Source organism: Echinops telfairi, unplaced genomic scaffold (assembly GCF_000313985.2).
Source record: "Echinops telfairi isolate 266 unplaced genomic scaffold, ASM31398v2 ScPeMD7_5;HRSCAF=22, whole genome shotgun sequence".
NCBI classification, from domain to species: Eukaryota; Metazoa; Chordata; class Mammalia; order Afrosoricida; family Tenrecidae; genus Echinops; species Echinops telfairi.
Window position 1 is genome coordinate 30,463,876 of NW_022103901.1, and position 25,388 is coordinate 30,489,263.

Below are 25,388 nucleotides of genomic sequence, written 5' to 3' on the forward strand. Positions count from 1 at the left end.
CTGGTGGCGCAGTGGCTACAAGTTGGCTGTGACCCTAGGAGGAGGGGACTTTCTTTTCCTGTGAGGAGTGACAGTCTCAGAAACCCACGGGGCAGTTCTCCCTGTCCAGGATCTCTATGAGGTAGAATTGACTCATGGCACTGAGTTTATTGAGAGCTGCAACCATAACCATTGTGAGGATTGGTGCAGGACCAAGCAGGAACTGACTCAATGGCACTAACAGCTACTAAGGAAAGGCTGGTGGTTCAAGTCCACCTGAGATGCCCAGACGCCCTCACGCAGTGCAGACCCTGGCACACAGTTCACACCATTTCCAGTCTTGCTTAACCTCGCTCAAAGGTGTAAAGTCAACTCCTGACACCCACACTAACTTTCTCTTGCCTGGCCTCTGCCCATGCACCACACACCCATCTGTCTGTCTATCCTTCCCTCCTCACCCCTTCACCTCTCACCATGAGGCTGCCCTCCCTTCCCCACCCAATCCCTTCACCTTTCTTAGCAAGAACAGCTAGGGAAAGGCCTTCCTCACTCCCTTCACCTGCACTGCCTGACCACCCATGAGTCCTGGCATCCCAGCCCTGGCTACAGCTGATGCAAGCTACGGACTGGCTCTTCTCCCAACACAGGGCTTGACTTACAGCCTCCTTCCTCCTCAGTCCTGCTGTGGGTGGAGGGACCTCCTGAAGTTCAGCCCGCCAGCACACTAGACACCTGCAGAGCACCAGGCAGTGTGGCCACCAACTGCAGGGGCAGACCCAGCCAGAGCTGAGTGGTGTGAGGCTCCAGGGAACACAGCTGAGCCCTAGGTGCGGCTGCAGTCAGAATCTGCTGTGTGAATTCCCCAGCCTTCAAAGTCCCTGAGAGGCTTGTGAAGCGGGCCCCTCCCTGCTGATTCAGACTTGTAAGCTAAGTATGAGCTGAGTCAGCCATCTTCCCAAAGGCTACACAGCTGGGTGGGCCATCACAGAGGGCAGGTGCTGGGTGCTCCCTCATACCCCATGGCCCAGGGGCTTTCTTCAGGAAAACGAGACAAAGAATCAAATGGCTCCAGAGGAGAAAGCACCCATCTGTGGGAAGATGAGCTTGTTTATTCATCAGACACTTTCCCCTGGAGCTGGCGGAGTGGCCTCTGTGGAGACTTCCTCCTCAGGCCAATTCCATCCAGAAGCAAGCAGTGCTTTCTAGAAACATGTTTTGCACATCTGGTCAAAATCTTTGATTTACAAACAACAGTCCACTTTAAGGGGAGCTAAAACTCTATTTGTCCAAGTCTCAAACAATAGCCGTCTAAGTACTTCCTTGTCCAGACAAGCTCCTGCTCGCCTCCACCGGATCGGCAAGCTTACAGGAGAGCACGCTAATTCTGAAGCCACCCCTCGCTCGCGGTGACAGAACCAGCTGTCGGGAGAAGAAGAGTTGCTTTTAAGTCCCCCAGCAGATGAGGCTGAGCACCAGCACCAGGACTGGAGAGCAGCAATGGAAGTCTCGTTTGCAGAGGTCCCTGAGCCTCCACTACACGCTGGGTGGCAAGTGGGCGGGTCCCACTCAGAGTGTGGTGGAGCTACCACATTTCCGGAAAGTCCACGCCATTTTTCATAACACTGCTCTGGCATGGGACAGTTGGGATTACCATCAAACACCGTGGAGCAAAGGGCTGAAGGTGTGGCCCAAACATGGATTTCTGATGAACACAGATCCTCAGTGATGACATTAACTATTAGATGACAAGGAGCGTGAGGACATACTGTATATACTCGTGTATAAGCCGAGTTTTTCAGCACATTTTTAATGCAGTCTTTGTGGTAAAATTAGGTGCCTCGGCTGATATCCGGGTTGGCTTATACTCGAGTATATATGGTAATTATCGATATAGTATTATGACTATGTACGTAAATTGCAATAGTACACATCACTAATGAATCATGACCTCATATCCTGATCAGTGAAAGACAGGTGATCTGGTTCCATAAAGATTTACAGCTTCCAAAGGAGCCCTGCCGAGCAGCTCCTCTGCCCCATAGAGCTGTAGCCACAGGGCAGACCCAGCCAGAGCTGAGGGCTGCGAGGCTAGGCTGCCGGGGGACACAGCAGAGGCCCAAGCACAATGGTGGTGGGAATCTCCGGCGTGGTTCCCAGGCCTTCAAAGTCCCTGAGAGCTTGTGAAGCTGGGCCCCTCCCCACGGACTCACACTCCTAAGTGTAGTCCAGTCAGCCAGTCTCCCAAAGGAGAATGGGGTGGCCATCACAGAGGGCAGGTGCTGAGCACTCACATCCCGTGGCCCAGGGACTAAACAATACCAGTGTTAATAATATGTGGATCTTATGAGTGGTGGGAGCATAAAACTTCAGTTCCCTTGGTTGGTTCTCAGGCAGCAGCTGGGGGCAGGGATGTTACGTCTCTTCCTCTTTGAGGAAGCCCCAGTCCTTCTCAGACAGCCGGATGTACACACCTGGAGCTGGGTGTTAGTAACAATCAAATGTTCCCTAAGTGCTTTGGTCCCTAGCCTCAGCTGTCTTAGTGGCTGAACATACAGAACAAAGCAGCACTGCCAAATATACTCACTTTAAAATAAATTTTGCTTCTTTCCAAAAGAAATTGCCACTTTAAGGCCGTTTTATGCTCTGCTGTCATCACTAGAAACTCGTTGACCTGATGGAACGAGAAGAGGACAGTTGGCTCATTGTGACCACAGTGAAGGGAGGCAAGATTGGCACAGGCATCCACCTGGACTCTGAGGGCAGAGTAGCAGATTACAGACAAGGTCTGGACTACAAGTGTCCTGGGATGTCCCCTGAGCAGGTACCAGCTTATCTTCATATCTGCCTACCTGACAGCATCAGGTCCAGGGAGAGCTCAGGCTAAGACTCCCACCCATGCACCCATCTGGAAGGCTTCACGTGACTGACCAGTCTCTAGGGAGCTGCTTCCCCACAGCTTCCAACTACATTGTTTCCTGGGACACCCCAACCCGCACTTGGATTGAAGCCCACAGGTTACGATTTCACACATAGCCTGGGCCCGGCAGATGTGCAGATGTCTAGACGGACATCCCATTAGCAACACCATTCCTACTACAAGGTCACCAAAGAGCCTCCATTTGGGGAGCAAGCCCCTCGCTCTGTCCTGTCTCGGGGCTTCCCCTGCCTTGGCCTTACTGTGCAACCCAGTGTTTCCTCAGCGGTGCTCCCGGCGAGGCTGCATGAGTGGAGGGTGCCTGTGTGGTCAGTGAGGTCGACAAGAAGGTCCAAGCTAGGACAGGCTGACGGAAAGGCCAAAGAGTCCTTGTTGCAAGTGGAACAGGCTTTGGTTTCATCATTCACGATATAACCACAGCCCAAACTGAGAAGGAACAGAGAGAACAAAAATAGGGTAAGTCGGCTCTCTCAAGAATGACGCTGAGATGGCTGGGCCAGCCCCTGGCAAATTGTGGAGCATCTGCCACGCAGGACATGGACAGACAGAGGGACTGCAGGGCACCATCTTGAGACTGCGCTGCATGCTGCAATCTCATTTGATTTCCATGGGCCTGGTTGGCCCAGAACTCATGGGCAGAACTGGATGGCCTGCTGTCCCATCCTTCCCTCCCACTGCCCCTCTGTCCTCCACTCTCCTCCACCCCTTCTCAGAGCAGCTGATTCCCACCGGGCCGTCTGTGCAAGTACAGCATGCCCAGGGGCTTCCTCCATGCTGTGACACACCCTTCAGAGCGCCACCTTATGCTGTTCCCCACTCCTGAGGAGCTGACCAGACTGAAATTTCTCAACTAGAGGATGGAGTGGGAGGGAGTGGCTTCTTGTCTAGCCAGAAGATCAAGTTGTAGTAAAATTTAGATGCATTTCCTCAGATCAATTATTAGAAATGGAAGGAAAAATATGGGACCAAAAATACTTTGAAAAATAGTTTTCAAAAACTTAGCACATGCCATGCCCCAGCAGCTGCCATGTTTGTTTGCCAACTTTGTCCCCAGATCACAAAAAACCACACACACACACCCTCCACGTGTGATTAAGCTACACAGCATGTGCACATGCATGACGCACAACACACATGCCATGCACACAGGATGCAGCCACTGGTCGGCAGATCTGAGAGGTGGTGGGCTATCCAGGTCAATACCCTGGGCTGTGGCCTTGACCTCCAACTGTAGTCCCCAAACACCATGGCAGGGAAAGCCTGAGTCTGGTGTGCCCGGCCACCTCTGTGCTGTTCTCACAACTGCAGGGGAACACTGTGTCTGTCTGCGAGGCAGCAGGGGCCTGCGTGGGGGGTTGGAAACCCTGGTCATCCAGCCATGGGATGCGGGTATATAAATGTAAATGCTGTCGCTGCGTGAGTGAAGGGCATGGCAAGCACAGTAGTCTTGTCCTAAGTTATTGGAGTGCCGTTTGTCACACCAGATGCACGTTTGTCCGTAATACAGCTTTGGCTTTTTAGGATCACAGAAATATAGCAGATTAAATTTTATTTTAAAAAGAAATGATAATCTCTGAATCAAAATAGCTTGGCACAGAACCCTCCCACTTGCCATCAAAAGGAAGCGGTACCTCAGAGGCTTGGTACATAGTAAGGAGCCTGCTTTGTTTCTTAGAGACAGAGGGGGATTTGCTGAGAGTCCCTTGGCTGCTCACCATCTATTGCGCACAGCTTTGGTGGTTTCATCATCGATGCTCAGTGTTGACATGTAAGCGTACAGGATGCCGTAGACAGGGTCTGCATTCCCGTCCTTCTTCAAAGCTCTCACCTTTAACTGCTTCACTGTGTACACATCGACTATTGTATTCACTAAGAACAAATATAAGACAAGTGGTTCCTGTTTACATAGGCTCGAAGAACTGCAGAGATCACATCCAGATAGAAATGCCACACAGTTCACATGAGAAGATGTAGTAGCTTCAGTATCAGAAGAAATACTAGTTTGCTATATTCAAACTGGTGATATGAACAGTCAAAAACCAAAGCCAAAGTAGAAGAAGCTGAGAAATCAGTCACCAGTGAACTTAGGCGGGTCTGGTCACTGAAAGAGTGAAACGCCAGTCCCAGGGAGGAGCGCGTAGTGATTTGAAATGAGCAAAGACCCCGTTTTCAGAATTCTAAAGGACTCTTAGGGATCTGAAAGAAAAAGATGGTAGGCTTAGTTTTAAAAATGAGGAACTCATTTAAAAGGTAGGCCTCAGTCCAACCAAGCAAAAGCAATGCTATGTCGCTGGAGAAAGCCATGAGGCAGGCGTCTGTGCACGGGCAGTGCTAGAGTTCAGCCTGGACCTGGAACACTCCTCCCCTTCCACACTAACACTCTGGGTGTTGGCTAACATCTTTGCTCATGTTGGGTGGGCAGTGGGACACTGTAGTCTGGAGTGCAGGTCCAGGCTGATGGTAACAAGTCTGGAGTTGGCACTCATTCTGACAACAGCCATCCTTGGTGCCTGTGGTAGCCGACACGGTAGGGCCGTGGACAATGCAAGCACAGTTCCACCTAACAGCGTTCTCATTAGGAAGCTGGCAGAAAAGGTGGATATGAAAAGCTTGAAAAGTGAATGAAATGTCACCGGGACACAGTCTAGGAAGGAGAAAGTTGAGGACAGAGCCTCAGAGAACCCCAGCAGTCAAGGAAGAAGAGGTGAAAAGAAGAGACCCATGGGAGAGTCTCGAGGCAGCTCCGTGCAGGGTGAAGAAAGCAGCTCTGGGAGTGGACAGCCTGGTTCCCTGCCGGCTCCTGTTCCCTGCATGGTCTTGAGCAAGCACTACTGTGACCCTGTTTCTTCAACTCTAAAGCAGGATCAACAAAAAGAACCGAGGTTCCTGCCAGGAACACAACAGACAGCCCTGGATAGAATGGAGAAAAATGTAAACCAAAACCCAATTCCTAAAGAAGGCCATACTTCCTGGACCAATAGAGACCGGAGGAACCCTAAGACTACGGTACCCTTTAAACTGCTCCCCAAAGCCCCTCTCAGTCAAAAGACAGAGTGGCTTGTAAAGTAAATAATATCACCCCTCTCGACAATCACCTAAAAGAGGCCTAACACTCATATCTATCCTAGGCCAAAGGTGAGCAAGGGAAGTGGGGTGGGGTGGGGGTGCGGCAGGGACGCTGGGTCACTGGAATGAGAGCCACCAGGATGGAGGCCAGGAGAACATGGGACACGTGGTGGAGGAAAGAGTGAATACTAGGTACAGAAGTTATCTGACGAGAACCGGATTTGCTCTGTAACATTTCTCCAGAAATACAAAACATATTTACAATCACACACACAAAAAGATATAAAATAGGCTACTAAACATATTGACCTCATCGATCATGGTGAGTGCTGATACACATCACTTGGAGTCCATGAGAGGGTCCCATTGAGAAGATGAACAGCATGTAGGTGGAACTCTCCAAACCTGCTGGCGGGACTCTTAAGTCGTGACAGGCCTCGGCAATCCAAGGGAACAAACACCTGATGGAGCGGTTCCACTCCTGGTGTACGCCCCACAGAGATGCAGACTCCTCTACAAACCCATGCACACAGACACAGGCATCTGTGTTACAGGAAAAGCCGGAATCCATGACAGGGAGAACAAGGGGTGGTACATTCCGTAGGATATATTCAGCCAGCCCTGCCGCATGGCACACTGTTGTTCTGGCGGTCCTCAGAACGTCTTCCTTTGCCTTGGTCACGCTGGGCTCACCTCTCTCCACCCTCCAGTGAAGGGCACAACCCCTGCTCCTCCCACAAAGGTCACTGCTCACTCTTGCCCTTCTGGCATCTTTGTTCTACCAGCTGACAGGAACCAAGCCAACTGTCCTTAAGGAAGCAGCTTGCCCACAACTCTGTGTCTGATGAAGAACTGGCAGAATAATTACTTCATGGCTGATTCAATTGTTACTCTCTGGAGGTGACTTAGTGTCCACTATGGTGGTAAAACATGGGGTCTCCTAGAAGGAGGTTAGAGACAACACCTTCAGGGAGCAGCAAGGCTCCTCACCTCCCCCCCACGGGCCCACTCAGCCACACACGGCAACAGAGTCTCTGGGGGCTGAGCCTCAGCCTGGACGCCTTGGACTTTCAGTGTGTGCCCAATGCAGTATATGTGCACAGCTGTCCACGAAGAGAGTCGTTTACTCACGTCAGATTGTGGTGAAAATATTATAAACCCCTCAAAGTTTGTAATTACCTTCTTAAAACTGAAAATCTAACAGAAATGAGAACAGAACAACTTTCATTGTGTCAAGCAAAACCTCACAGACCCATATTCTGATCTTTTAAATGTTCAAGTAGTATTAAAGGGCCACTTACAGTTTATGGATTCTTTCAGGTAACTGTCAAAGTCACTATCCTGAGCATTTTCTGTATTTTTTCTTACAAAGTTCAGTAGAATGTTAGCTTCTGGGGTATCTTAAAGAGAGATAAGAGAGGGAAGTGAGCCAGCACAGGACACCCCTGTTGACCAACCGTCTTACTCTACCTCGGACCCACAGTCGCTCCTCCCACCTGCCTTAGGTCTTTCCCGCTGGCTGCTCCCTCTGCTCTTATATCACACATCTCTTCCACTCACCTCTTCCACTCTGGCCTGCTCTACTCTGATATCACCTTCCCGGGGAGGCCGACATGACACCCTACTGAAAACTAAAACCTGACCCCCACACCCAGCACCCCTGGGTCTTGCTGTCTTCTCAAATATGCCAGGACCCTGAGCGTGTCATCTTTGCTGGACAGGGCTCATGCTCAGTCAACACAAGCTCAGTGGGTGTCACACAGAGCCCATCTTGCCACCCACAGAGTGGTTGCACAGAAGTTAGAGCAAACAGCCTTATCACCTTTGTGCCACCTTCTAGAAGCTCTGTCAGCAGGGTGGTCAGAGGCATGGTTGCTGCATAACGTATTGATCAGTGCAAGCCCACTGCATCAAGGTGGTGCTGACTCTATGTGTCCCTATATGGGGTTTCTGAAACTGTAAACTTAGATGAGCACAGCCAGCCTTATCCTTCTCCCTGGAGAGTGGCAAGTGGTTTGAACTGCTGACACTGTGGTTAGCAGCCCAACATTTAACTCACAGTGCCACCAGAGCTCCTTACTGACCACTGACCAGGATCATGCTTGTAAAATGACCTGTTTATATTTGTATCTTCTTGAAATTGCAAGGGGCTGTGTGCTTTCTGGTATCCTGGGTGATGCAGTAGGTTAAGTGCTCAACTCAAGTTCCTGGTTGGAGTCCTCCCCCAGGTGCTGAATCAGGAATCCTGGCAAGCAGCTTCTGAAAAACCTATGGAGCGGCTTTACCTGCCATAAGTAAGGAGGCACCAGACGACTGCATTGATGCCAAGGTCACATGGGTCACTGCAGGCTCTTCTACAGGTCAGGCTGGCCCCTGCCTGTGCTCAGAGCATGCTAGGAATGCTCCCTGACAGTAACTGTCTCCTGACTTCATTAAGAGGAGCCTAACCCTGAGAAGCAGGACTGGCCCAAGCCCAGCTAGCAGGGAACAAGGACTCAGCAGAAGCACCCTCCATGAGCTTCTGGATGCCTAACCCACAGCACTGGGCTAATAAAACAACACACAAGGGGAAGTCAAAAGTTTCGTGGAAAAAGGAAATTGTAAAATAATGGAATTTTCCACAAACTTTTTTGAAGCCCCCTTTACAAGGGCAGATCACAGATTAGGAAATCACAGAAGACCTCTTGAAATAACCGAAGGTACACTATGGGCATCAGTTAAAGGAAAGGAGGTCTGTTCTTTGGAAAGCTCACTGGCTTTTACTGGGTTTACTGGCTGGCTGTATGTGAACTGTGGGGCTTTTTACAGCACTGCCAGGTTTTGATATTCAGGATGCCTGCAGCACATGGGTGCACAGATCACAGTGATGCCGCGCACTGCGCATGTGAATGGTGAAACATTACTGTCGGAGCTGTAGATGGTGTATGAAATGAGAACTCTGAAGATACTGAAACCAAACCATTGAGTGGATTTCGACTCATCCTGACGCTACAGGACTGAGGGGGAAAACAGCCCTGTGAGTTTCTGAGATTGTCACTCTCTATGGGAGTAGAAAGTCTCCTCTTTTTCCAGCAGGATGCTGGTAGTTTCAAATTTCTGACCTTTCAGTGCGGCCCCATGAGGGAGTAACAGTGTGCCACCAGGCCCCCTAGAACAGAGACAGTGATGTGCATTCTTTTGTCTGTCCTTTCTCATAGCATTCAGCTTAGAAAAGGCAGAAAGTATCCATAAACCGGGGTGTCAAACACAAAATGTCATTATAGAAAACAATTTTTCCTCTTTTAATTAAAATCACACTCAAATTGCTTTTCTACCCCTAAAGACACTGCCTGAGCCCTGGGATGTGTAGGGAGGTCGTTCCCAGTGAGACGAGAAAGAGCTTTTACCTGGGTTGGTTGTAATGATGCTTTTTGAAATCACAGTTGCAGTCATACAGTTGCGAAATTTGTCAAAACTTATTCTTAGATCAGAGGCAAATATCACTGTTTGGGAGGAAACACATTTTGTAATCCCCTCGAGGTAGCGGTGGGGGAGGTAAAAGACTCAGCACACGTGGGCAGTATACTACCTGTTTCTCTCGGCGTCCAGCTCTGAGCAAGCAAAATAGATTCATTATCCCAGCTGGATTTTGTAAAAAAGAGGAAACAGATGGACTGTGTTACAAAGAGCAGCAGAGACATGATATCCCAGAGGTGGTCGGCTGAGGGGAGGTTGCTGGGGGTGCTGCAGTATGTAGGCCACACCACACTGCCTATGTGGGAAGGCAGCCCTGTAGCAAACACACCCGTCTACATCAAACTGGGTAGCCAAGCAGTGCTTCCAAGGGTGATAGCTGCGTTGGCATGTCACACTCGTCACTAACAGACCCCAGCCCGGAGTCCTGCATTGACCATCACTAGGCAGAAGGGTCACTGTGGAGCCCATGACACCACCTGTCTGGAGACTGTGTTATGCTGGGGCTACAGTCCACAAGGGTACCTGGGTGGTACAGTGAGTTAAGCCCTGGGCTGCTAATTGAAAGGTGGGCAGTTTGAACCAACCAGCTTAATATTGACCACCCTGGAACCCCTCGGACCTGCTCTACTCTGTTGTGTGGGCCTGGCTGGGTTGTAGCACTGGCCACTTGGAAGCAGATCAGCTTTACCACTGTGGCCCTGGTCTCAGTGGCAGTGCAGGAGGGGTTACCAGAGCATGGCGAAGGAAGCCTCTGTCTCGTCGTAAAGCTTCACCTCACAGCGCTGGCCTCGCCTGCGGTCGGCGGTGGTAAAACACTTCGGCTCTCCGACCTGGGAAAGGGACCAGTAATCAGTCTTAACCTGTGGCTACAGAAGGGCTGACAAACATCTGACAGGAATATTTCAATGTTTGCCTTTCAAATATCAAGTTGGAAACATTCACAGTGAGAACCAGGACTGGTGGGTAATGACCTGCAAGCATCTCTCCTGGCATCTGCGCTGAGGAGAGACTCAGACACATAGGTTTCAAGTCAGGATCACCAGCCTTCCACAGGCAGGGACAGAGGGTTCACAGCCTGCCCCAGGGGTGGCTCTGAGCCCCCTGAGGTAGACAGAGTATGTCTGGCATCCCTGGCTGGCACAGGGCCGCTGGGTGCTTCTGTGACCCTGAGCTGTGGGTGGTGGCTCACCTTTGCCTTCCTCATAGGGCAGACAGGAATCCATGGAGATGGAGACAGAAAGGCACAGAGGCTCTGTGCACAGGATCATTAAAGTGGGACCTGGGGGACCTGAAGGACCCCTCCTGGGTGTGGACCCCAGCATGGCCAGATGGCAGCTGCCTGCTCTCCCATCCCCTTGGCTCTGAGCTCTGCAGGCAGGGGATGGGGGAGGTTCGGAGTCACCAAGAGAACAGACCCCAGGGCTGTAAAAGCTAGAAACTTCCCAGAGACTGGTCCTTCATAACCCTTCAAACCTGGAACTGAACTCACCAGGGGTTCAACTTTCAGCCTGGCCTCAAAACAGGAGTACAAGCACACTCCTTGAACAACCAGCCACAGGAGATGGAAAGGGCAGCCTGAGGCCAGGGAGGAAGCTCAGGAGGCAGGAAGGGAACCGGGAAACCCAGGAGCACAGCCACGCTGTGTCACGAAACTAAACACACGTGAATGGTTGAATTTGCTCTGCCAGCTTTCACCAGATCACAGTACAAAACTGAAGACAACTTGAAACCATGGTAAATGACAAGAGAGTGGGCCAGATGCAAATCTGAAGGAAAGGGAACATCAGACACTGGGTGCAGAAAGGGAGACAGCCATAAGTCAATGTGTGCATATGTGTGTGTTAAGGGAAAGCTGGTGCAGGAGACTCCTGGTGAGTTTGGGCAAATTCTGACTACACTCTAACTGTGATGACATTCTCTAGAGCTAAAGTGAAATGAAAAGACCCCTTCCTGCCTTCAATGTGGAACCTTAACTGTCGTGAATGCTTCCTGTCTCTCCATCTACTCCTTACTCCAATCCCCACTGATGGTCCCCCACATGGCAGGTGCTGTGCTGAGCTGGGGCAAAGGTGGCACATGAAACAGAAGTGACCCTTGCCACCCAGGGCCTATCATCCGGGAAGAGTCACCCTCTGAGAGGATCTGACACCTGGGAGCAGTCGGCCTTCCCTCACAGGCACCAGCAGAAGGAAGCGAGGGGTTTCCTTGTTTCTGGTCCACCCGCCCCTCTCTGCCCCTTTGATGCTGTGTCTACCTCACCTGACTGGGCCAGACTTTGTTTTTAAGGCCAAACAGCTCAAGTCTTCCAGCTGCGAGTTCAAAACAAGCTACAGTCACCAAGTCAGAGGGTGATGACAGCGACACAGCAGGTGGCAAGTCCGTCCTGGCACCTGTGACTTGTCCTTTGTGCTGTGGGTCATGCAGCTGGACCGTATCCAGGGCAAGGGCCTTCCCTACATCCAGGGGGTGGGTCACAGAACCCGTGTGTGGAATTGACTCCCTGGGTATCCAGCACACAACCCTTCAAGTAAAGTCAAAGACAAACTTGAGGTCCATGGTCTTGTGGATCCACTTGTCTAGCCAAGAGCCAGCAGCTCACTCTCAGCCAGCTGGTCACTCATTTCAGATTTGGTTTTGCTACTTGTGTACACATGCGTGCTACTTTCCCTGGATAGCAAGTGTCTCCCTTTCCTCAAATCAACCAGCTGACTCCTGATCAAAACACATAAGGTGCCTGACTCCATCCAGCTGTGACCCTTACTTTCCAAATGCAATTTAACTCATGATTTGAGGGACATATGCAAGCACTTCAAAATGTTCAAGGAGATTATTGTTGGTTTTCCTATCCATATAAGACAGACATGGGAAGCAAGCCCGAGGAGAAAAAAATGGGGCTGAAGGTTCTGAGGAAGTGGGGGAAGGGCAATGAGCAAACAATGCCATAGATAGGGGAACAACTAGGGAATTAAAAGCAACAACGAGGAGGACTTAGAGATCCTGGGTGTGTTGCAGCAATAGCAATTTAGCTGAAAGGAATTACTAAGAGGCAGAAGGGCAAGCATGATGGTGGGACAGGAGGAAGGTAAAAGTTAACAGAGGAAAGGTCTAGGAAGCAAAGCTATAAATAGAGGTATAAACATAGGTGTGCACATATGTAAATATATTAATTCATAAAAATTCAGGTATTGGTCTATGTACATATATTTATGTGGCAATACTTTGAGGAAGTGATGGACTTTGAGCCTCTGCACAAACCCTCCTTCAACACAAGAACACTTTGTTCTAATAACCTGGCATTCTGTCATGGTCGCTGAAAACAAAATGGGTGCACAAGCAAATGTGGTGACGAAAGCTGATGGTGCCCGGCTATCAAAAGATAGAGCATCTGGGGTCTTAAGGGTTTGAAGTTAAACAAGTGGCCATCTAGCAGAGAAGTAACAAACGCACATGGAAGAAGCACACCAGCCTGTGCAATCATGAGGTGTTGACGGGAACAGGGTAACAGGCATCAGAGGACCCCAAGCAAAAAAACAAACAAACAAAAAAAACATTGTTGACAACAAGGGGGGTTGGAGCAGAGACCCAAAACCTATCTGTAGAAAATGGGATATCCCATCACAGAAGGGTCACAAGGAAAGGATGAGTCAACCAGGGTGCTTTATAGCACAAATGAAACACACAATATTCTCTGGTTCCTTGTGGCTTCCTCAACCCCCATTATCATGACCCCAGTCCTGCCTTTCAGTTCTGGCTAGACCGGAGCTAGTACAGATAATTACTCATTACACATGGAATCCAGGTCAGATAAACCCCTCAGGAACAGAGATGGGAGTAGCGATACCAGGAGAGTAGGGCAAACGTGGGGAGAAAAGGGGAGGAAGGGGGAACCAATTGCAATGATTGACATTAACACTCCCTCCTCCCTGCCCCAGGGGGACAAACAACAGAAACCATGGGTGAAGAGAGACAGCGGTCAGTTAAAGATATAAAAATAATCATTTATAATTTATCAAGGGGTCACAAGGTGGAGTGGCTGGGGGAGGGAAAAAAAAGAGGACCTGATACCAGGGCTCCAATAGAAAGTAAATGTTTAGAAAATGATGATGACAACTATGTACAAATATGCTTGATATGATTGATACCGTATATACTCGTGTATAAGCTGAGTTTTTCAGCACATTTTTTAATGCAGCTTTTGTGGTAAAATTAGGTGCCTTGGCTGATACTCAGGTCGGCTTATACTCGAGTATATACAGTATATGGATTATTATGAGCTGTAATAGCCCCCAATAAAATGATATTTTTTAAAAATATTCATGGAGAAATGAAATTTAAAGGTAAGGGAATTTTCCACCAACTCTTTGAAGCCCCTGCATATATTGCCTATGCACATTTTCAGCCTCTGGGGGTTCCTAGAAAAGTGTGGTTCTAGTGGGGGTCGGTATGAACATGTGAATCATCATAGCCCAGTCAGAGTCAGCTTGGACATACTTGTTCCATGTACTGTATCCAAATCCTTACCTAAGAAATGTTTTCCCTCAATTTCAGTGTCTCTTCCATTACTGAAAACATGTGGTGTGGCTTCCACAAAACATTCAAGGCAAAAAAGAATTTGGTCATGAAAGGGTTAAGTTATAGGCTCCTGAGCACATGCACAGGTAAGGTCTCGCATACATGCATACACATACACACCCCGCACACACACACTCATATGCACACTCACATACACACATGCCCTGTACACACACATCTCATTGGCACAACTCACACACACACACACACACACACACACCCTGCAGGCACACACTCAAACACACTATGCCAATCGTAACTCACCGCCCTTACAGCTGCCAACACGTTAATGACTCTCCCGTCCAGGTTTTGTCCATTGGCCACAATGTCCCCCAGGGAATAATAGTCATGAGGCTCTTTCACGGGCACGTGTATCAAGGCCAGTAAGCTGGAGTCCACTTTGTCACTGGTGCAGACGCTGACTGTCGAATGGCTCTCGCTGAGCAACAGTTTCCAGTTGCTAAAATGCAAACACGTATAATAAGCACTCATGATCCTGGCACAGAAAAGTGCTTCCATGGTCATAGTGAGTTTGGAGGCTATAATTTAGATTATGTTAAAAATGTACACTTTTAAAGAAACGTTTAAAAAATGTTGTCCAATGCTTTGCCTCAAAGGAATTGTCCTTGAGAAACGCTCTGGATGGGCCCCTTTCCAGTCTGGTGCCGGGCTGAAGCGGCATATCCTTCTGAGATCTGCCTGCGTGGCATGGAACTGTACCCCCACGTACGTGCCAACATGGCTGCAGCATGACCCTCTGACACAGCAGGTTTGTTATGTGATGGTGCCGTGTAGCAGTGACATGAAGACCGGGGCTGAGCTCAGACATGATAACCCATCAGTTGCAACACCCTTAACCCCATCCCGGCCGTGGTCTAAGGGGAGTTCCCCTGGGGTGGGGTCCATGTTCCCTTTTATCTTACAAGGGAGAAAAATGAGCATAGAGGGAAGGGCCTCCCACATCAGGAAGGCCTGGCTAGGAGTGGGGTCCCTGGGCAGAGAAACTCCCGGGCCCTGGGAAGATTGACACCAAAACACCTGGAGAGCTCCAAAGAAAGCTGGGTCTTGGATGCTGAACTGAGACAAGGAGCTTCCCCTAACATGTAAGTCCACAGAGAGGGAAGCCTCCTCAACCCAGAGAATACATTACTTGTTAAAGCCATCCACGTGGGGCATTTCTGTCACAGTAGCGCTAGAGAATGAGGACACAGTCCTTGGCCAGAAGCACCTTCAAGCTAATGTACCCTCCTGGGGGACATGGACTGCAGCCAATAACTAATGCTGGGTACAAAAGTCCATACTAGCCAGCTTTGCTTCCAAGAAGTCTGACACTAGGCTATACAACACAAGAGAAGAGTTTTATCCTGATATGAAAAGCAGTAACTTTCAGGATTTGTTCTTACTTCTCGTTGCCCCACTTTAATGGCACTAGAGTCAAATTTGTGCAAATCCAAGGGTGAGAATCAAAGCACTAGAAATGATGCCTTTTTCCATGTGACTCTTATCAGAGTACATCAGCAAAGAAGTGCCAGGTGCACATATAAATCAAGAGATGAAGCAGAGTCATCAATTTCCAAATGAAGTGTAAATGCTTTGCTGGGTACACACACACACACACACACACACACACACACACACACACGATTAGATCATCACAGCACAGTGGGTCCTGGAGTTGAATGGAAATTTACCTAGGAGTTGCAGGGCTGAATTTTTCTTCTCTCTCCAGTTCCTTTCTTTGGACCAGTGGATTTTCAATGATCACTAGGACAAAAGGGAAAGCATGAAGCCGTTTGGCAGCACGTGCACCTCACCATATCTGCAACAGTGACACTGCTGCCTGAGTGAGTCTGTGCATCCTTCACAGTCACCCTCTCATGCCACCTTGAGAAATAGAATCCTGCAGTCTGACCACCCGCTTGAACCCAGATAATTATGTCCCAGTCCCCACATGTGATCCCATTCACATGACTGTACTGACTAGCTGCGTGATACCCAGCTCGGGCACAATTCACCTTCTGTACCACAATGTTGCTGTGAAGTCCTGCCCTGTCAGCAGGGGCCCTCAGAAACAAAGTGGTGCCACAAGAGCAATGGGACTTATCCTGGCTCCACCATTGACCACCTTTGAGAACTCAACACTTTAAGGTCTGGGTTCCAGATGGCTGGGTGAACTCTTTTGCTGTAAATCCTCACACAACCATCCCACCACTGTCCCCATTTTACAATGGGCCAAACTGGAGAACCAAGAGGTTAAAGAAGCTTTCTAAAAGTTAGAGACCGGGGATGTCCTAGAGCTGGGATTTGAAGCCCCATTTTTCTCGAGTGAAAATCTATACTTTTATCATGAGTATCCTATTTATAGTGATCATTAGGCTTGTAAAATCCCTCATGAATCCTCACAACAGCCATCAACACATCACACAGTTTACTACTGAAGCCAACCTTTCTCTCCATGCTCATTCATGGGAAGCTATCATGGGCTGGGCCCCATATTAGCCTGATGCTCTTACACCTTAGAGCAGTCCTACATGTCACCCTGAAAGGTTAACAGTCCAGGCACCAGGTGACTGGGTACCAGGTGGTGAGGCATAGTGCTGAAGAGGCAGCAACCTGCCATGTTCCCCTCCTGCCTCCTTTCTGACCCTGAAAGAGAGCTGGTGTGAGTGCTCCCTCGTCTCCTGCCTGTGTGGGGTCAGGGTTGTCACCTAGAGCGTTACTAAGTCCTACACTTCCCACTGGACACATTATCTCAGCTCACATTCCCCAGAACATCCCTCTCTGCCATCAAGTCCGTTCTGACTTCCAGTGACCATACAGGCCAAGGGAGAACTGGCCTTGTGGGTTTCCCAGACGGTAATTCTTTATGTGAGAAGAAAGCCTCATCTTGCTCCTGTGGTGTGGATGGTGGGTTTGAAGTGCTGATCTTGTAACCATGTCAGCAGGACTCCCAAGAACTTAGTGGGGAATTATTTTCTTGCTGAGGCTCAACAGGATTAACAAGGGACCTGAAGGAGTAAACAAATGTTGGCACGGGGATATAAGTCTGATGTGCCTGTTCCAAAGTCCTTTCTCTTTGCACACTGTTGGGACTGCCCTGTCAGAGGACAAGCTGGGTGGAGGGTGCAAACATGGGGCATCTGGACTAAAGGTCATGATCCTTAAAATCCATTAAGAGTCAAACATCAATTTTCATCAGCATCTACTCAGTGGTCCCTTGCATAAGTAATGATTATAAAAACATTAAGTTTGATGCCAACTGAATACAAAACAAATAAGATTGCAAAACTACCGAGAAGAGATGTGCCTATCATGTTTGTGTGCATTTCAGGTACTAATTCTGATCACTTTGCACTAACACTCTGAAAATCAACACCTGCTGTTTCTTTTTCTTTCCTTCTTTCTGATACGGTTCTTGAGACTTAGGAAGTGAGTCTTATTTCATCTTCACTTGGCAGGCAGTTTCCACACACACATCCCAAGATCAATACTGTAACAGAGAACTTTTCAAGAACTGAGACCCACTTACAGCAGTCGCCAACTCGGAAGCTGTCAGAGAGGCCTCGGATGTAATGTTCACTGCCCCAGGAGGTCACATTCACAAAGTGGGTTGGTGAGTCCCGCATAGTGAAACTCAGGGTGTATCTTTCTGATCCAATATCTATGGGAAAGCCAGTGCTTTTATTTGTCAAATGAAATGCTTTGTTTCAAACTTCAACCAAGATAATGAAGATTTCATTTCAGATATAAACTCTGCTAAGTTACGTTTTTCTGGATTTCAACATGAGATGATGACAAGCTGCCAGCATGGACACCACCCCTATGACCCACCTCTTTATGTCTATCCCATAATCTGTGGGTGGGCTTGGGGGACATGAGGTGCCGCTCAGCTGTGAGCTTCAACTCTCTATCCCATCTTCTGACCTAAGTCCTGCTTGGAAACCAACTCTGTGCTGGCAAGTATGTACCACTAGAGGTCAGTAGTTAGCTGCTCTTCTTCTCCGTAGCCATCCACAACAGAAGCACACTCGCTGCCCTAGAGGCAGGCCCTGTGAGTTTCCAAGACTGTAACTCGTTACAGGAGTAGAAAGCCCCATCTTTCTCCCCCAGAGCAGCTGATGGTTTCAAACTGCTGACCTTGTGGTGAGCAGTCCAATGTGCAACCTCTATGCCACGAAGGCTCCATATCACCTAAGTACGGTAAATTACAAATCCATCCCAAACTGCTGCTAGTATTCTATTGGAGGAAGGGAGGCCAGGGAAAACATGGGGGTACAAAGAGGAATTTCACTCTTCAACCCTATGAGCTGGTGTGTTCAGCAATTTCTGAAAGTATATTCATATGTCATATGTGTACTACTTTTGAAAATCAGAAAGCTTATCTTCCTCAAATAGGAATCTTGACCCCATCAGGTAAAGAGAAGACAAACATACAGAAATGCTTGTGTCCCTCACAATCTGATGGATGAAAATTGTAGTTCTTTCTGTAAATTTAGCAAACATTTTCATAAGGGCTTTAAAAAAAATCTATGTATGTTAGAGTAGGCTTTTTAAGAGCTTACAAAGCAGGCAGACATGAAGATCAAATGGCTCAAATGGTCAATACTAGTCTAGTACGTATGGGAGATGGCATCTTCGCTTTCACCTCAGAAACAAACACCGAATATTAGTATGAAATAAAGTAAAACAAAGGTACCCATTTTAAAGGCTTGGAAACCCTGTGGGTACTTTCTACTCTGCCCTATCAGGTTAATATGAACTGGAATCAACTCAGTAACAAGTGGATATTATAATGCTTGTGATTCAGATGCAATGATTTAGCACAAGTCAGGTTAACATAGCCACAATCATTCAGATGATACAAGCAAAATTACTGCTTCCTCTACCAACATTACTGGCTGGTGCTCTCAATTCTCTTAAGCTGGAGAGGGATTTGTGCTCTGACCTTTGACACAAGCAATGGCACTTTCAGGACTAGTTGTGAATTGCCTGTCAGGCATTCTATAGTCTTTTTATGTCAACTACAAAAGTCTGAAGGCAAACAGATTTTTTAAAATCCAACTTCAGTCTTGAATTATGTTCCCATAGTTCCAGAACTTTTGAAGCGCTTAAAGCAAGTAAGACCCACTGAAACAAAAGTTAACCTATTTCCACATATGAAAGTATCTGTATACTATCTCATGTTCTAGCAATCAGGTAGGATGGTCTGGTCACCTGAGTGAGTACATACATCCTGCTGTCACACTTCTCTCCCTCAGACATGACTCTGTCATAGCACCTGCCCGCTGCACACCCTTCCTGGACACCTCACTGTCCATCTGAGATGAGATTCAGGCAGAAAGGAAGTTAACTTGGAGTTCTCACTGTGGGCCAGTGAGTGTGTTTCATTTTTACCCCGGCCCTTGTAATCCCGTTTCACAGAAGCATTGGACAGAGGTCTGGACAGGTTGGTCTTTGATCACTTGGTAACTAGAGAGGTCACTTGTTCCAGCGCAGTCCCAACTCCTGGCACCAGGAGACACCGTTAGCCTCACCTTCGCATCCCAGGGCCTTATGCAGTGGGGGCTTCCCAACAAACACAGGCTGAGACAAGTAATCGAGCTGACTGATCCAGCTAGCTATTTTGGCATCGGAGAAATGAAGCCTTTTAAATAACCTTTGAAAAGCATCAAATAGGGGAGGAGAGGGAGGGGAAAAAATGAGGAGCTGATACCAAGGGCTGAAAGGAGCTGATACCAATGTTTTGAAAATGATGATGGTAACATATGTACAAATGTGCTTGACACAATGAATGTATGGATTGTGATAAAAGCTGTAAGAGCCCCCAATAAAAGAATTTAAAACAAAATACAGACACCTTTAGAAAATGTTTTAAAAAGGAAGAAAAGCACCAAATAAAATCATTAAAGATTATTTGAATGTCCTCCTACATATGGTCTTGAATCACGTCCTTTACCATACAAGAGAGAGCATAGCCATTGTTAAACATGCATGAATAATTCAATCACTTAAATATACTTTGTTGTAGCCCTAAATCACAGTTTGTGAAATGTGAGGCAGAGAGTTAAATAAAACTCAGCTTTTTCTGTCTGGAAAGCCTTTGGCATCTGTTTTCCCAATAACTATACCGATTATTTTCTGAAAAACAAAAAGGTTATAGAAGACCAATATTAAACACAGATGTAAACGGTAAATTTAATTTCATGGACTTGTTATGTTTTACTGAATCTAACAAACATTTCTGACTAGGACCCATTTAAATGCATTTATTCCAGACCAACATCTAAAAGAATGTCATAAATGTTCAATCCCACTAGGAATAGTACAAAGTAATAAGACAGTTCACTGCTATTACAAATACAATCATCTAATACACAGTATGTTTCTACTTTATTTTCAATCACTAGGTGGAGCACAGTAACTGCCCTATGCTATCAATCCTAGGGATTTCATTCAAAGCACATGTATAATGCAATTCAATTTACCACGGTCTTCAAAGCTTTCTTTTATATAGGGTTTCCTAACAATTCACATAAAATTGCTTAGCTTCTTAATCCAAACATGCTGGACAATAATGTAAATTAGATTATAGCAAAACTTATATCTTGCTGCTGATAAATCTTAAGTTATCAAGTTCTAGATCTTCAACCTTAAAGATAGTAACATTTCCTTAGCATGCCTAATGCTCTCTTCAAGGACTACCAAACAAAGTTTGCATGTTAAGAGTGCTTTAAAAAACAAAAACTATGCCTAGTTTTTTCTGAGAAGATAACCCTAAACTAGCTAAGGCTAGCAGAAGATTTTGAGCTTGTGCTGATCTGTTGCTTTGAAATGTCAAGCTCTTCAGAATCCCACATCCTAGCTGAGCTATGGGCTGGTGCATTTAGACACACTGCAATGGTCTAGTTCCATATGCATGCAGGTTGCACTGAATTTTGTTGAGGAAAAAACACAGCTAATAAAAAATAAATGTCAAGTAAAAATGTCCAACTAAAGAAGCTATTAGCACATAGTTTGCCTTTCAAGAAAAGAACTTTAATGACAGTTCTTTTTAATAATAACTTTACCTTGGAAATTATTAAAGTTATACATCAATTTATCCTGGTTTAAGAAGGCTAGCTTCCAAAAGTCAAAAGAAAGTAGCCAACTCCAGAGGGCAGGAGAAGGTGAGGTAGCAAAGTATGTATTTTTCACCTTATAAAATGATTCAACTTGGATTTTTTTTAAATAAGTGTATTTGAAATTACTGAATTCTCCCATAGAACCAAACTCACTGCTGCCAGTCAATCCTATCTCCTAATGATTCCAAAGGACAGAGTAAAACTGCCTCATGGGTTTCCAAGGCTGTAAATCTCTCCTGAAGCAGACTGTTATATCTCTGTTTTGTGGAGTACCTGGTGGGTTCCAATCCCAAGGCTTTATGGTCAGCAGCCAAGCACTTTAATCCCTATACCTTAAAGCCTCCCTGAATTCTCCTGCAGGTCCTCCCCAAACACCAATTGTTCCATAATTATTTCAGAAATACACCTGCTACATACTTTGTCATAAAGACAGAAATAAATGGCAATAATTTAAGTCTATAACTTATGGTACATAACTGAATTAGAGTATAGCTACTACTGAAGAAAAATGCCTTGACACTATTATGCTAAATTTTAGCAGCTATTCAATAATTAAAGTGATATAAATAACATTTTGATATTCTATAGTCTTCTCTCTCACTCTATAGACCAGGAGTCCTCAAACTACAGCCCACCGGCCACATACGGCCCACCGAGGACATTTATCCAGCCCGCCAGGTGTTTTGCCCCGTTTTGTTTTTTACTTCAAAATAAGATATGTGCAGTGTGAAAAGGAATTTGTTCATCGTTTTTTTTAAACTATAGTCCGGCCCTCTAATGGGTCTGAGGGACAGTGAACTGGCCCCCTGTTTAAAGTTTGAGGACCCCCTGCTGTTGACAAAGAAACAATTAATTTTCTTTTCGCTGGCACAAATACAAAGCATCTTAGGGTACTTAATCTTTAACCATGATATTAACACAGTGAGTATCCCTGTGCTTGTTCATGAACCAGTAATGCCAACCTGATGCAGCAGGATCACATAAAACTGCATGAGTGAGCACCCAAACCACCCTCTTCAGGGAACCCTACCAGATTAGCCAGGTTTGGATGGAGACCGGAAAGGGCTGTGAACGTCTGCGGAGCAAAGGAGCCTGGCATTCTCTTATCTGCATGTTAGGAAATATAATTTAGAAAAAACATATTGCTGGCATAAACCATGAAGCATTCTAGGATTCAAAAATAGTAATAATTTCTTGAGGCCAACACTCTTGCTATTCCACTCATTCTTGGCAAAACTTTCATTGCAATGGCTCAACATAAATTCATAGACTCAACCTATAGAAAACACACATCAAAAGGATCTTTATCGATGTAACAATGATGAAAAATACAAATTTCCTCTAGTTCCTAAATGTTTCCTCCCCGCTCCCACTACCATGACTCGAATCCGACCTTGCAAGTCTGGCTAGACCAGAGGAGGTACACTGGTACAGATAGGAACTGAAAAAACAGGGAATCCAGGGCGGATGAGACCTACAGGACCAGTGGTGTGAGTGGCAAAACAGGGAGGGTAGAGGGAGAGTGGGTAGGAAAGAGGGAACCGATTACAAGGAACTATATGTGACCTCTTCCCTGGGGGACGGACAACAGAAAAGTGGGTGAAGGGAGACGTCGGACAGGGCAAGATATGACAAAATAACAATTTATAAACTATCAAGGGCTCATGAGGGAGGGGGGAGCGGGGAGGGAGGGGAAAAATGAGGACCTAATGCCGCGGGTTTAAGTGGAGAGAAAATGTTTTGAGAATGATGAGGGCAATGAATGTACAAATGCTCTTTACACAATTGATGTGTGTATATGGATTGTGATAAGAGTTGTATGAGCCCCTAATAAAATGATTTTTAAAAAAAAGGTTCTTTATAGTTCTAGATGATGTTGTGAGGGGTCAATTTTTAATTTCCACTTTCCCAAAACCTATTTGGCTACTTCTGAGTATACAGTTAGGGTTTCAGATGACAGATGATTCAACTGGACATTTGATAATTCAATTAAAAAAACTATTGTAAACACTTCAAATCATGCATCTGGCCTGACTGTGTGGGGTTGGCAATGATCTTTAATGACTCTGAGAGTGGTGTCTGGCATGTTTTGGTTTATTCCAATGCTACACTGCATATAGAAAGCACTCAACAACAATGAACTGGATGAAATGGTGACATGTGCTGCAATATCACCCTTACAGAAGACCTGATGGCACTGAGCCTGTTGTTGTTAGTGGTTGTGTCAATTCTGATTCACAGCGACCCAGCGTGTGCAGAGTAGAACTGCTCTAATGGGTTTCCAAGGTATGACCTTGAAGAAATGGATTGCTAGGCTTTCCTTCTGAAGTGCTTGAAAAGAGGTTCTAACCACCAATTTCCAGCTAACAGCCAAACACGTAATCGCATGTGCCATCCAGGAGCTACTACTGAAAACTGTAAGCTGCACCAAACTATAGATTCTCACTTGATAAAATGCACTGTCGATGGGTTGATTCAACTAACATTGCCTATATAATCAACTAGATGAGATCAAAGGGTCAGTATGACCCTAAAACAAAGACAAGATGCTGAGAAGTGACCCTGGAGACAATGTAACAGCTCCATGGGTGTCCAAGACTGCCATCTTTATGGAAGCAGTCAGCCCTGTCTTTCTCCTGCAGAGCAGCTGGTCAGTTTGAACCACCGACCTTGCAGTTAATCACTGCTTTTTCATATCATTATTCATAAACCGTGTGTAATTTCTCCCTTACAGGGTTGTGAGACAACTGGAGTGAAGCATATTAAGTGACTCGATGTCTCCAGGCTCTCAATAAAAGACAGCGCTGCCAGTCATTATCATCTAGCCTGGCGGCGCTCGATGCAACTTCACTCTTTTAATACGATTGCCAAGCTGTCAGCCATCCACCTATCCACCTACTCAGCAAACATGCTAGCAGCTTGCCTAGTGCCAGACACTGAAGGCTGAAGAGGGTGAATTACTCCGGGGCTGGATTTTGTGTGAAAACACAACCCAACTACAGGTGAAATGAATTCTCCAAACATTTACCCCTTAGCATTGCGTGGTCCTTTGGTCACTGGTGTTCGTGATATGGTGTCCTTGAAGTTCCTTCTGTTTTTCCTGTTATTCAACATACAGAACAGTATACTTCAGCCACCGTCCACAGAAACCACTTTTCTGCCTGGACATTTTGAGAAATACAAAACTGACATACAATAAAGAGCTCAATGCAGTGTTACAAATATTACATCAGTCATCAACTAGCTGTCCTTCAACTTTCAAAATATCTCTAACTATGCCTCCTTTCTATCTTGGATGCTATCACCCAGCCCAAGCCTGTTACACCTCCCCTGGAGAGCTGTGGTGGCCTGGTTTATGCCTGAATGGATTGGCCTGTATCTAGGACAGGGTTGGGTGGGGGCTATCCCCAGCATGCAGGAGAACAAGAGGAACAATGAAAAGAAGGCTAGATGTGGGCACAGATGTGACAGTTTTGAGACCAGGTATTAACTAGAGTGGGAGATAAATAGGTCCAGTGGTAGGAATGTCACAGGTAAGAGTCGGGGTTGCCTGTTGTATTACCCACACAACAGCCATCTGTGGCAGCTCCTCCACCACAGGCCTTCCAGAATCCCCTGAGCTTTAAGCCTTCCTCCAGCTTCTGAAGGATGAACTAGTGTCTGACCCAGAACCCAACCTGGCCAGGCCCATTCCACCCAGCACCTTCCCGTCTCTTGTTTAGGTTTCATGAGGGGATGACAGGCAAATTTTACTGACTCTCTGGTACTGCCCACAGCCACGGAGAGGTGGGTGCTGTCACTCTTGTGAGCACAATTACTATCCATGCCTGAGAACCAGGGGCTGCGGCAGTATATTCCACTGTGGTCCATCTTGTCCTCAAGGACACATTTCCTCTCCTCCACCAAAGTGAGGAGAGGAATTAGCTCCTGCCAATTCTACCTCCCAGCTCTCTCCTGAATCTGCTCTGCCTCCTCTCCATGACTAAGTGCACTCCACTTGTTCTCCTGCTGCCTCCTCTTCTCCAACTGACAGTCATCTTTTAAAAACCTAAATCTTGCCTTTCCCTTGCTTATTACCTTTCCTGCAGCACTCTGAATAAAATCCAGACTTCTCGCCAAGGCCTCTTCAGACCCAGCGGCTCTGGCCTGTCTGGTTCCCCCACATCCCACTGCACCCCTTGTGGACCACCTGCACTCACATGGTCCCCTCATCATCCTCATCACTCCCGCCCCAGGCTCTCCAGCCTCCCTACTCTGCA

General features: G+C 46.9%; 1 protein-coding gene across 1 annotated transcript; it reads right to left on the minus strand.

Moving 5' to 3' along the window:
- Positions 1–1,046: 1,046 nt before the first annotated feature.
- Positions 1,047–24,231, minus strand: MEIOB (meiosis specific with OB-fold). The gene is made up of 14 exons (XM_004706146.2): positions 24,158–24,231; positions 22,160–22,236; positions 20,089–20,146; positions 17,538–17,669; positions 15,700–15,772; positions 14,273–14,468; positions 10,166–10,266; positions 9,549–9,601; positions 9,367–9,462; positions 7,282–7,380; positions 4,630–4,783; positions 3,157–3,340; positions 2,564–2,650; positions 1,047–1,398 (listed from the first exon to the last, which is right to left on the minus strand). Exons 1-14 carry the CDS (start codon positions 24,165–24,167, stop codon positions 1,288–1,290), a joined length of 1,431 nt encoding a protein of 476 aa, XP_004706203.2. The 5' UTR covers positions 24,168–24,231; the 3' UTR covers positions 1,047–1,287.
- Between the last annotated feature and the right edge of the window lie 1,157 nt (positions 24,232–25,388).

Bases quoted from the DNA above. Each gene is read 5' to 3' on its own strand.
- MEIOB (XM_004706146.2), bottom strand. The intron at 20,147-22,159 runs GTAGGGTTCCCT...TTTGTTTTTCAG, and splicing joins ATCCAAACCTGGCTAATCTG to AAAATAATCGGTATAGTTAT. The intron at 4,784-7,281 runs GTAAGTGGCCCT...ATTTGTTCTTAG, and splicing joins CCTGAAAGAATCCATAAACT to TGAATACAATAGTCGATGTG.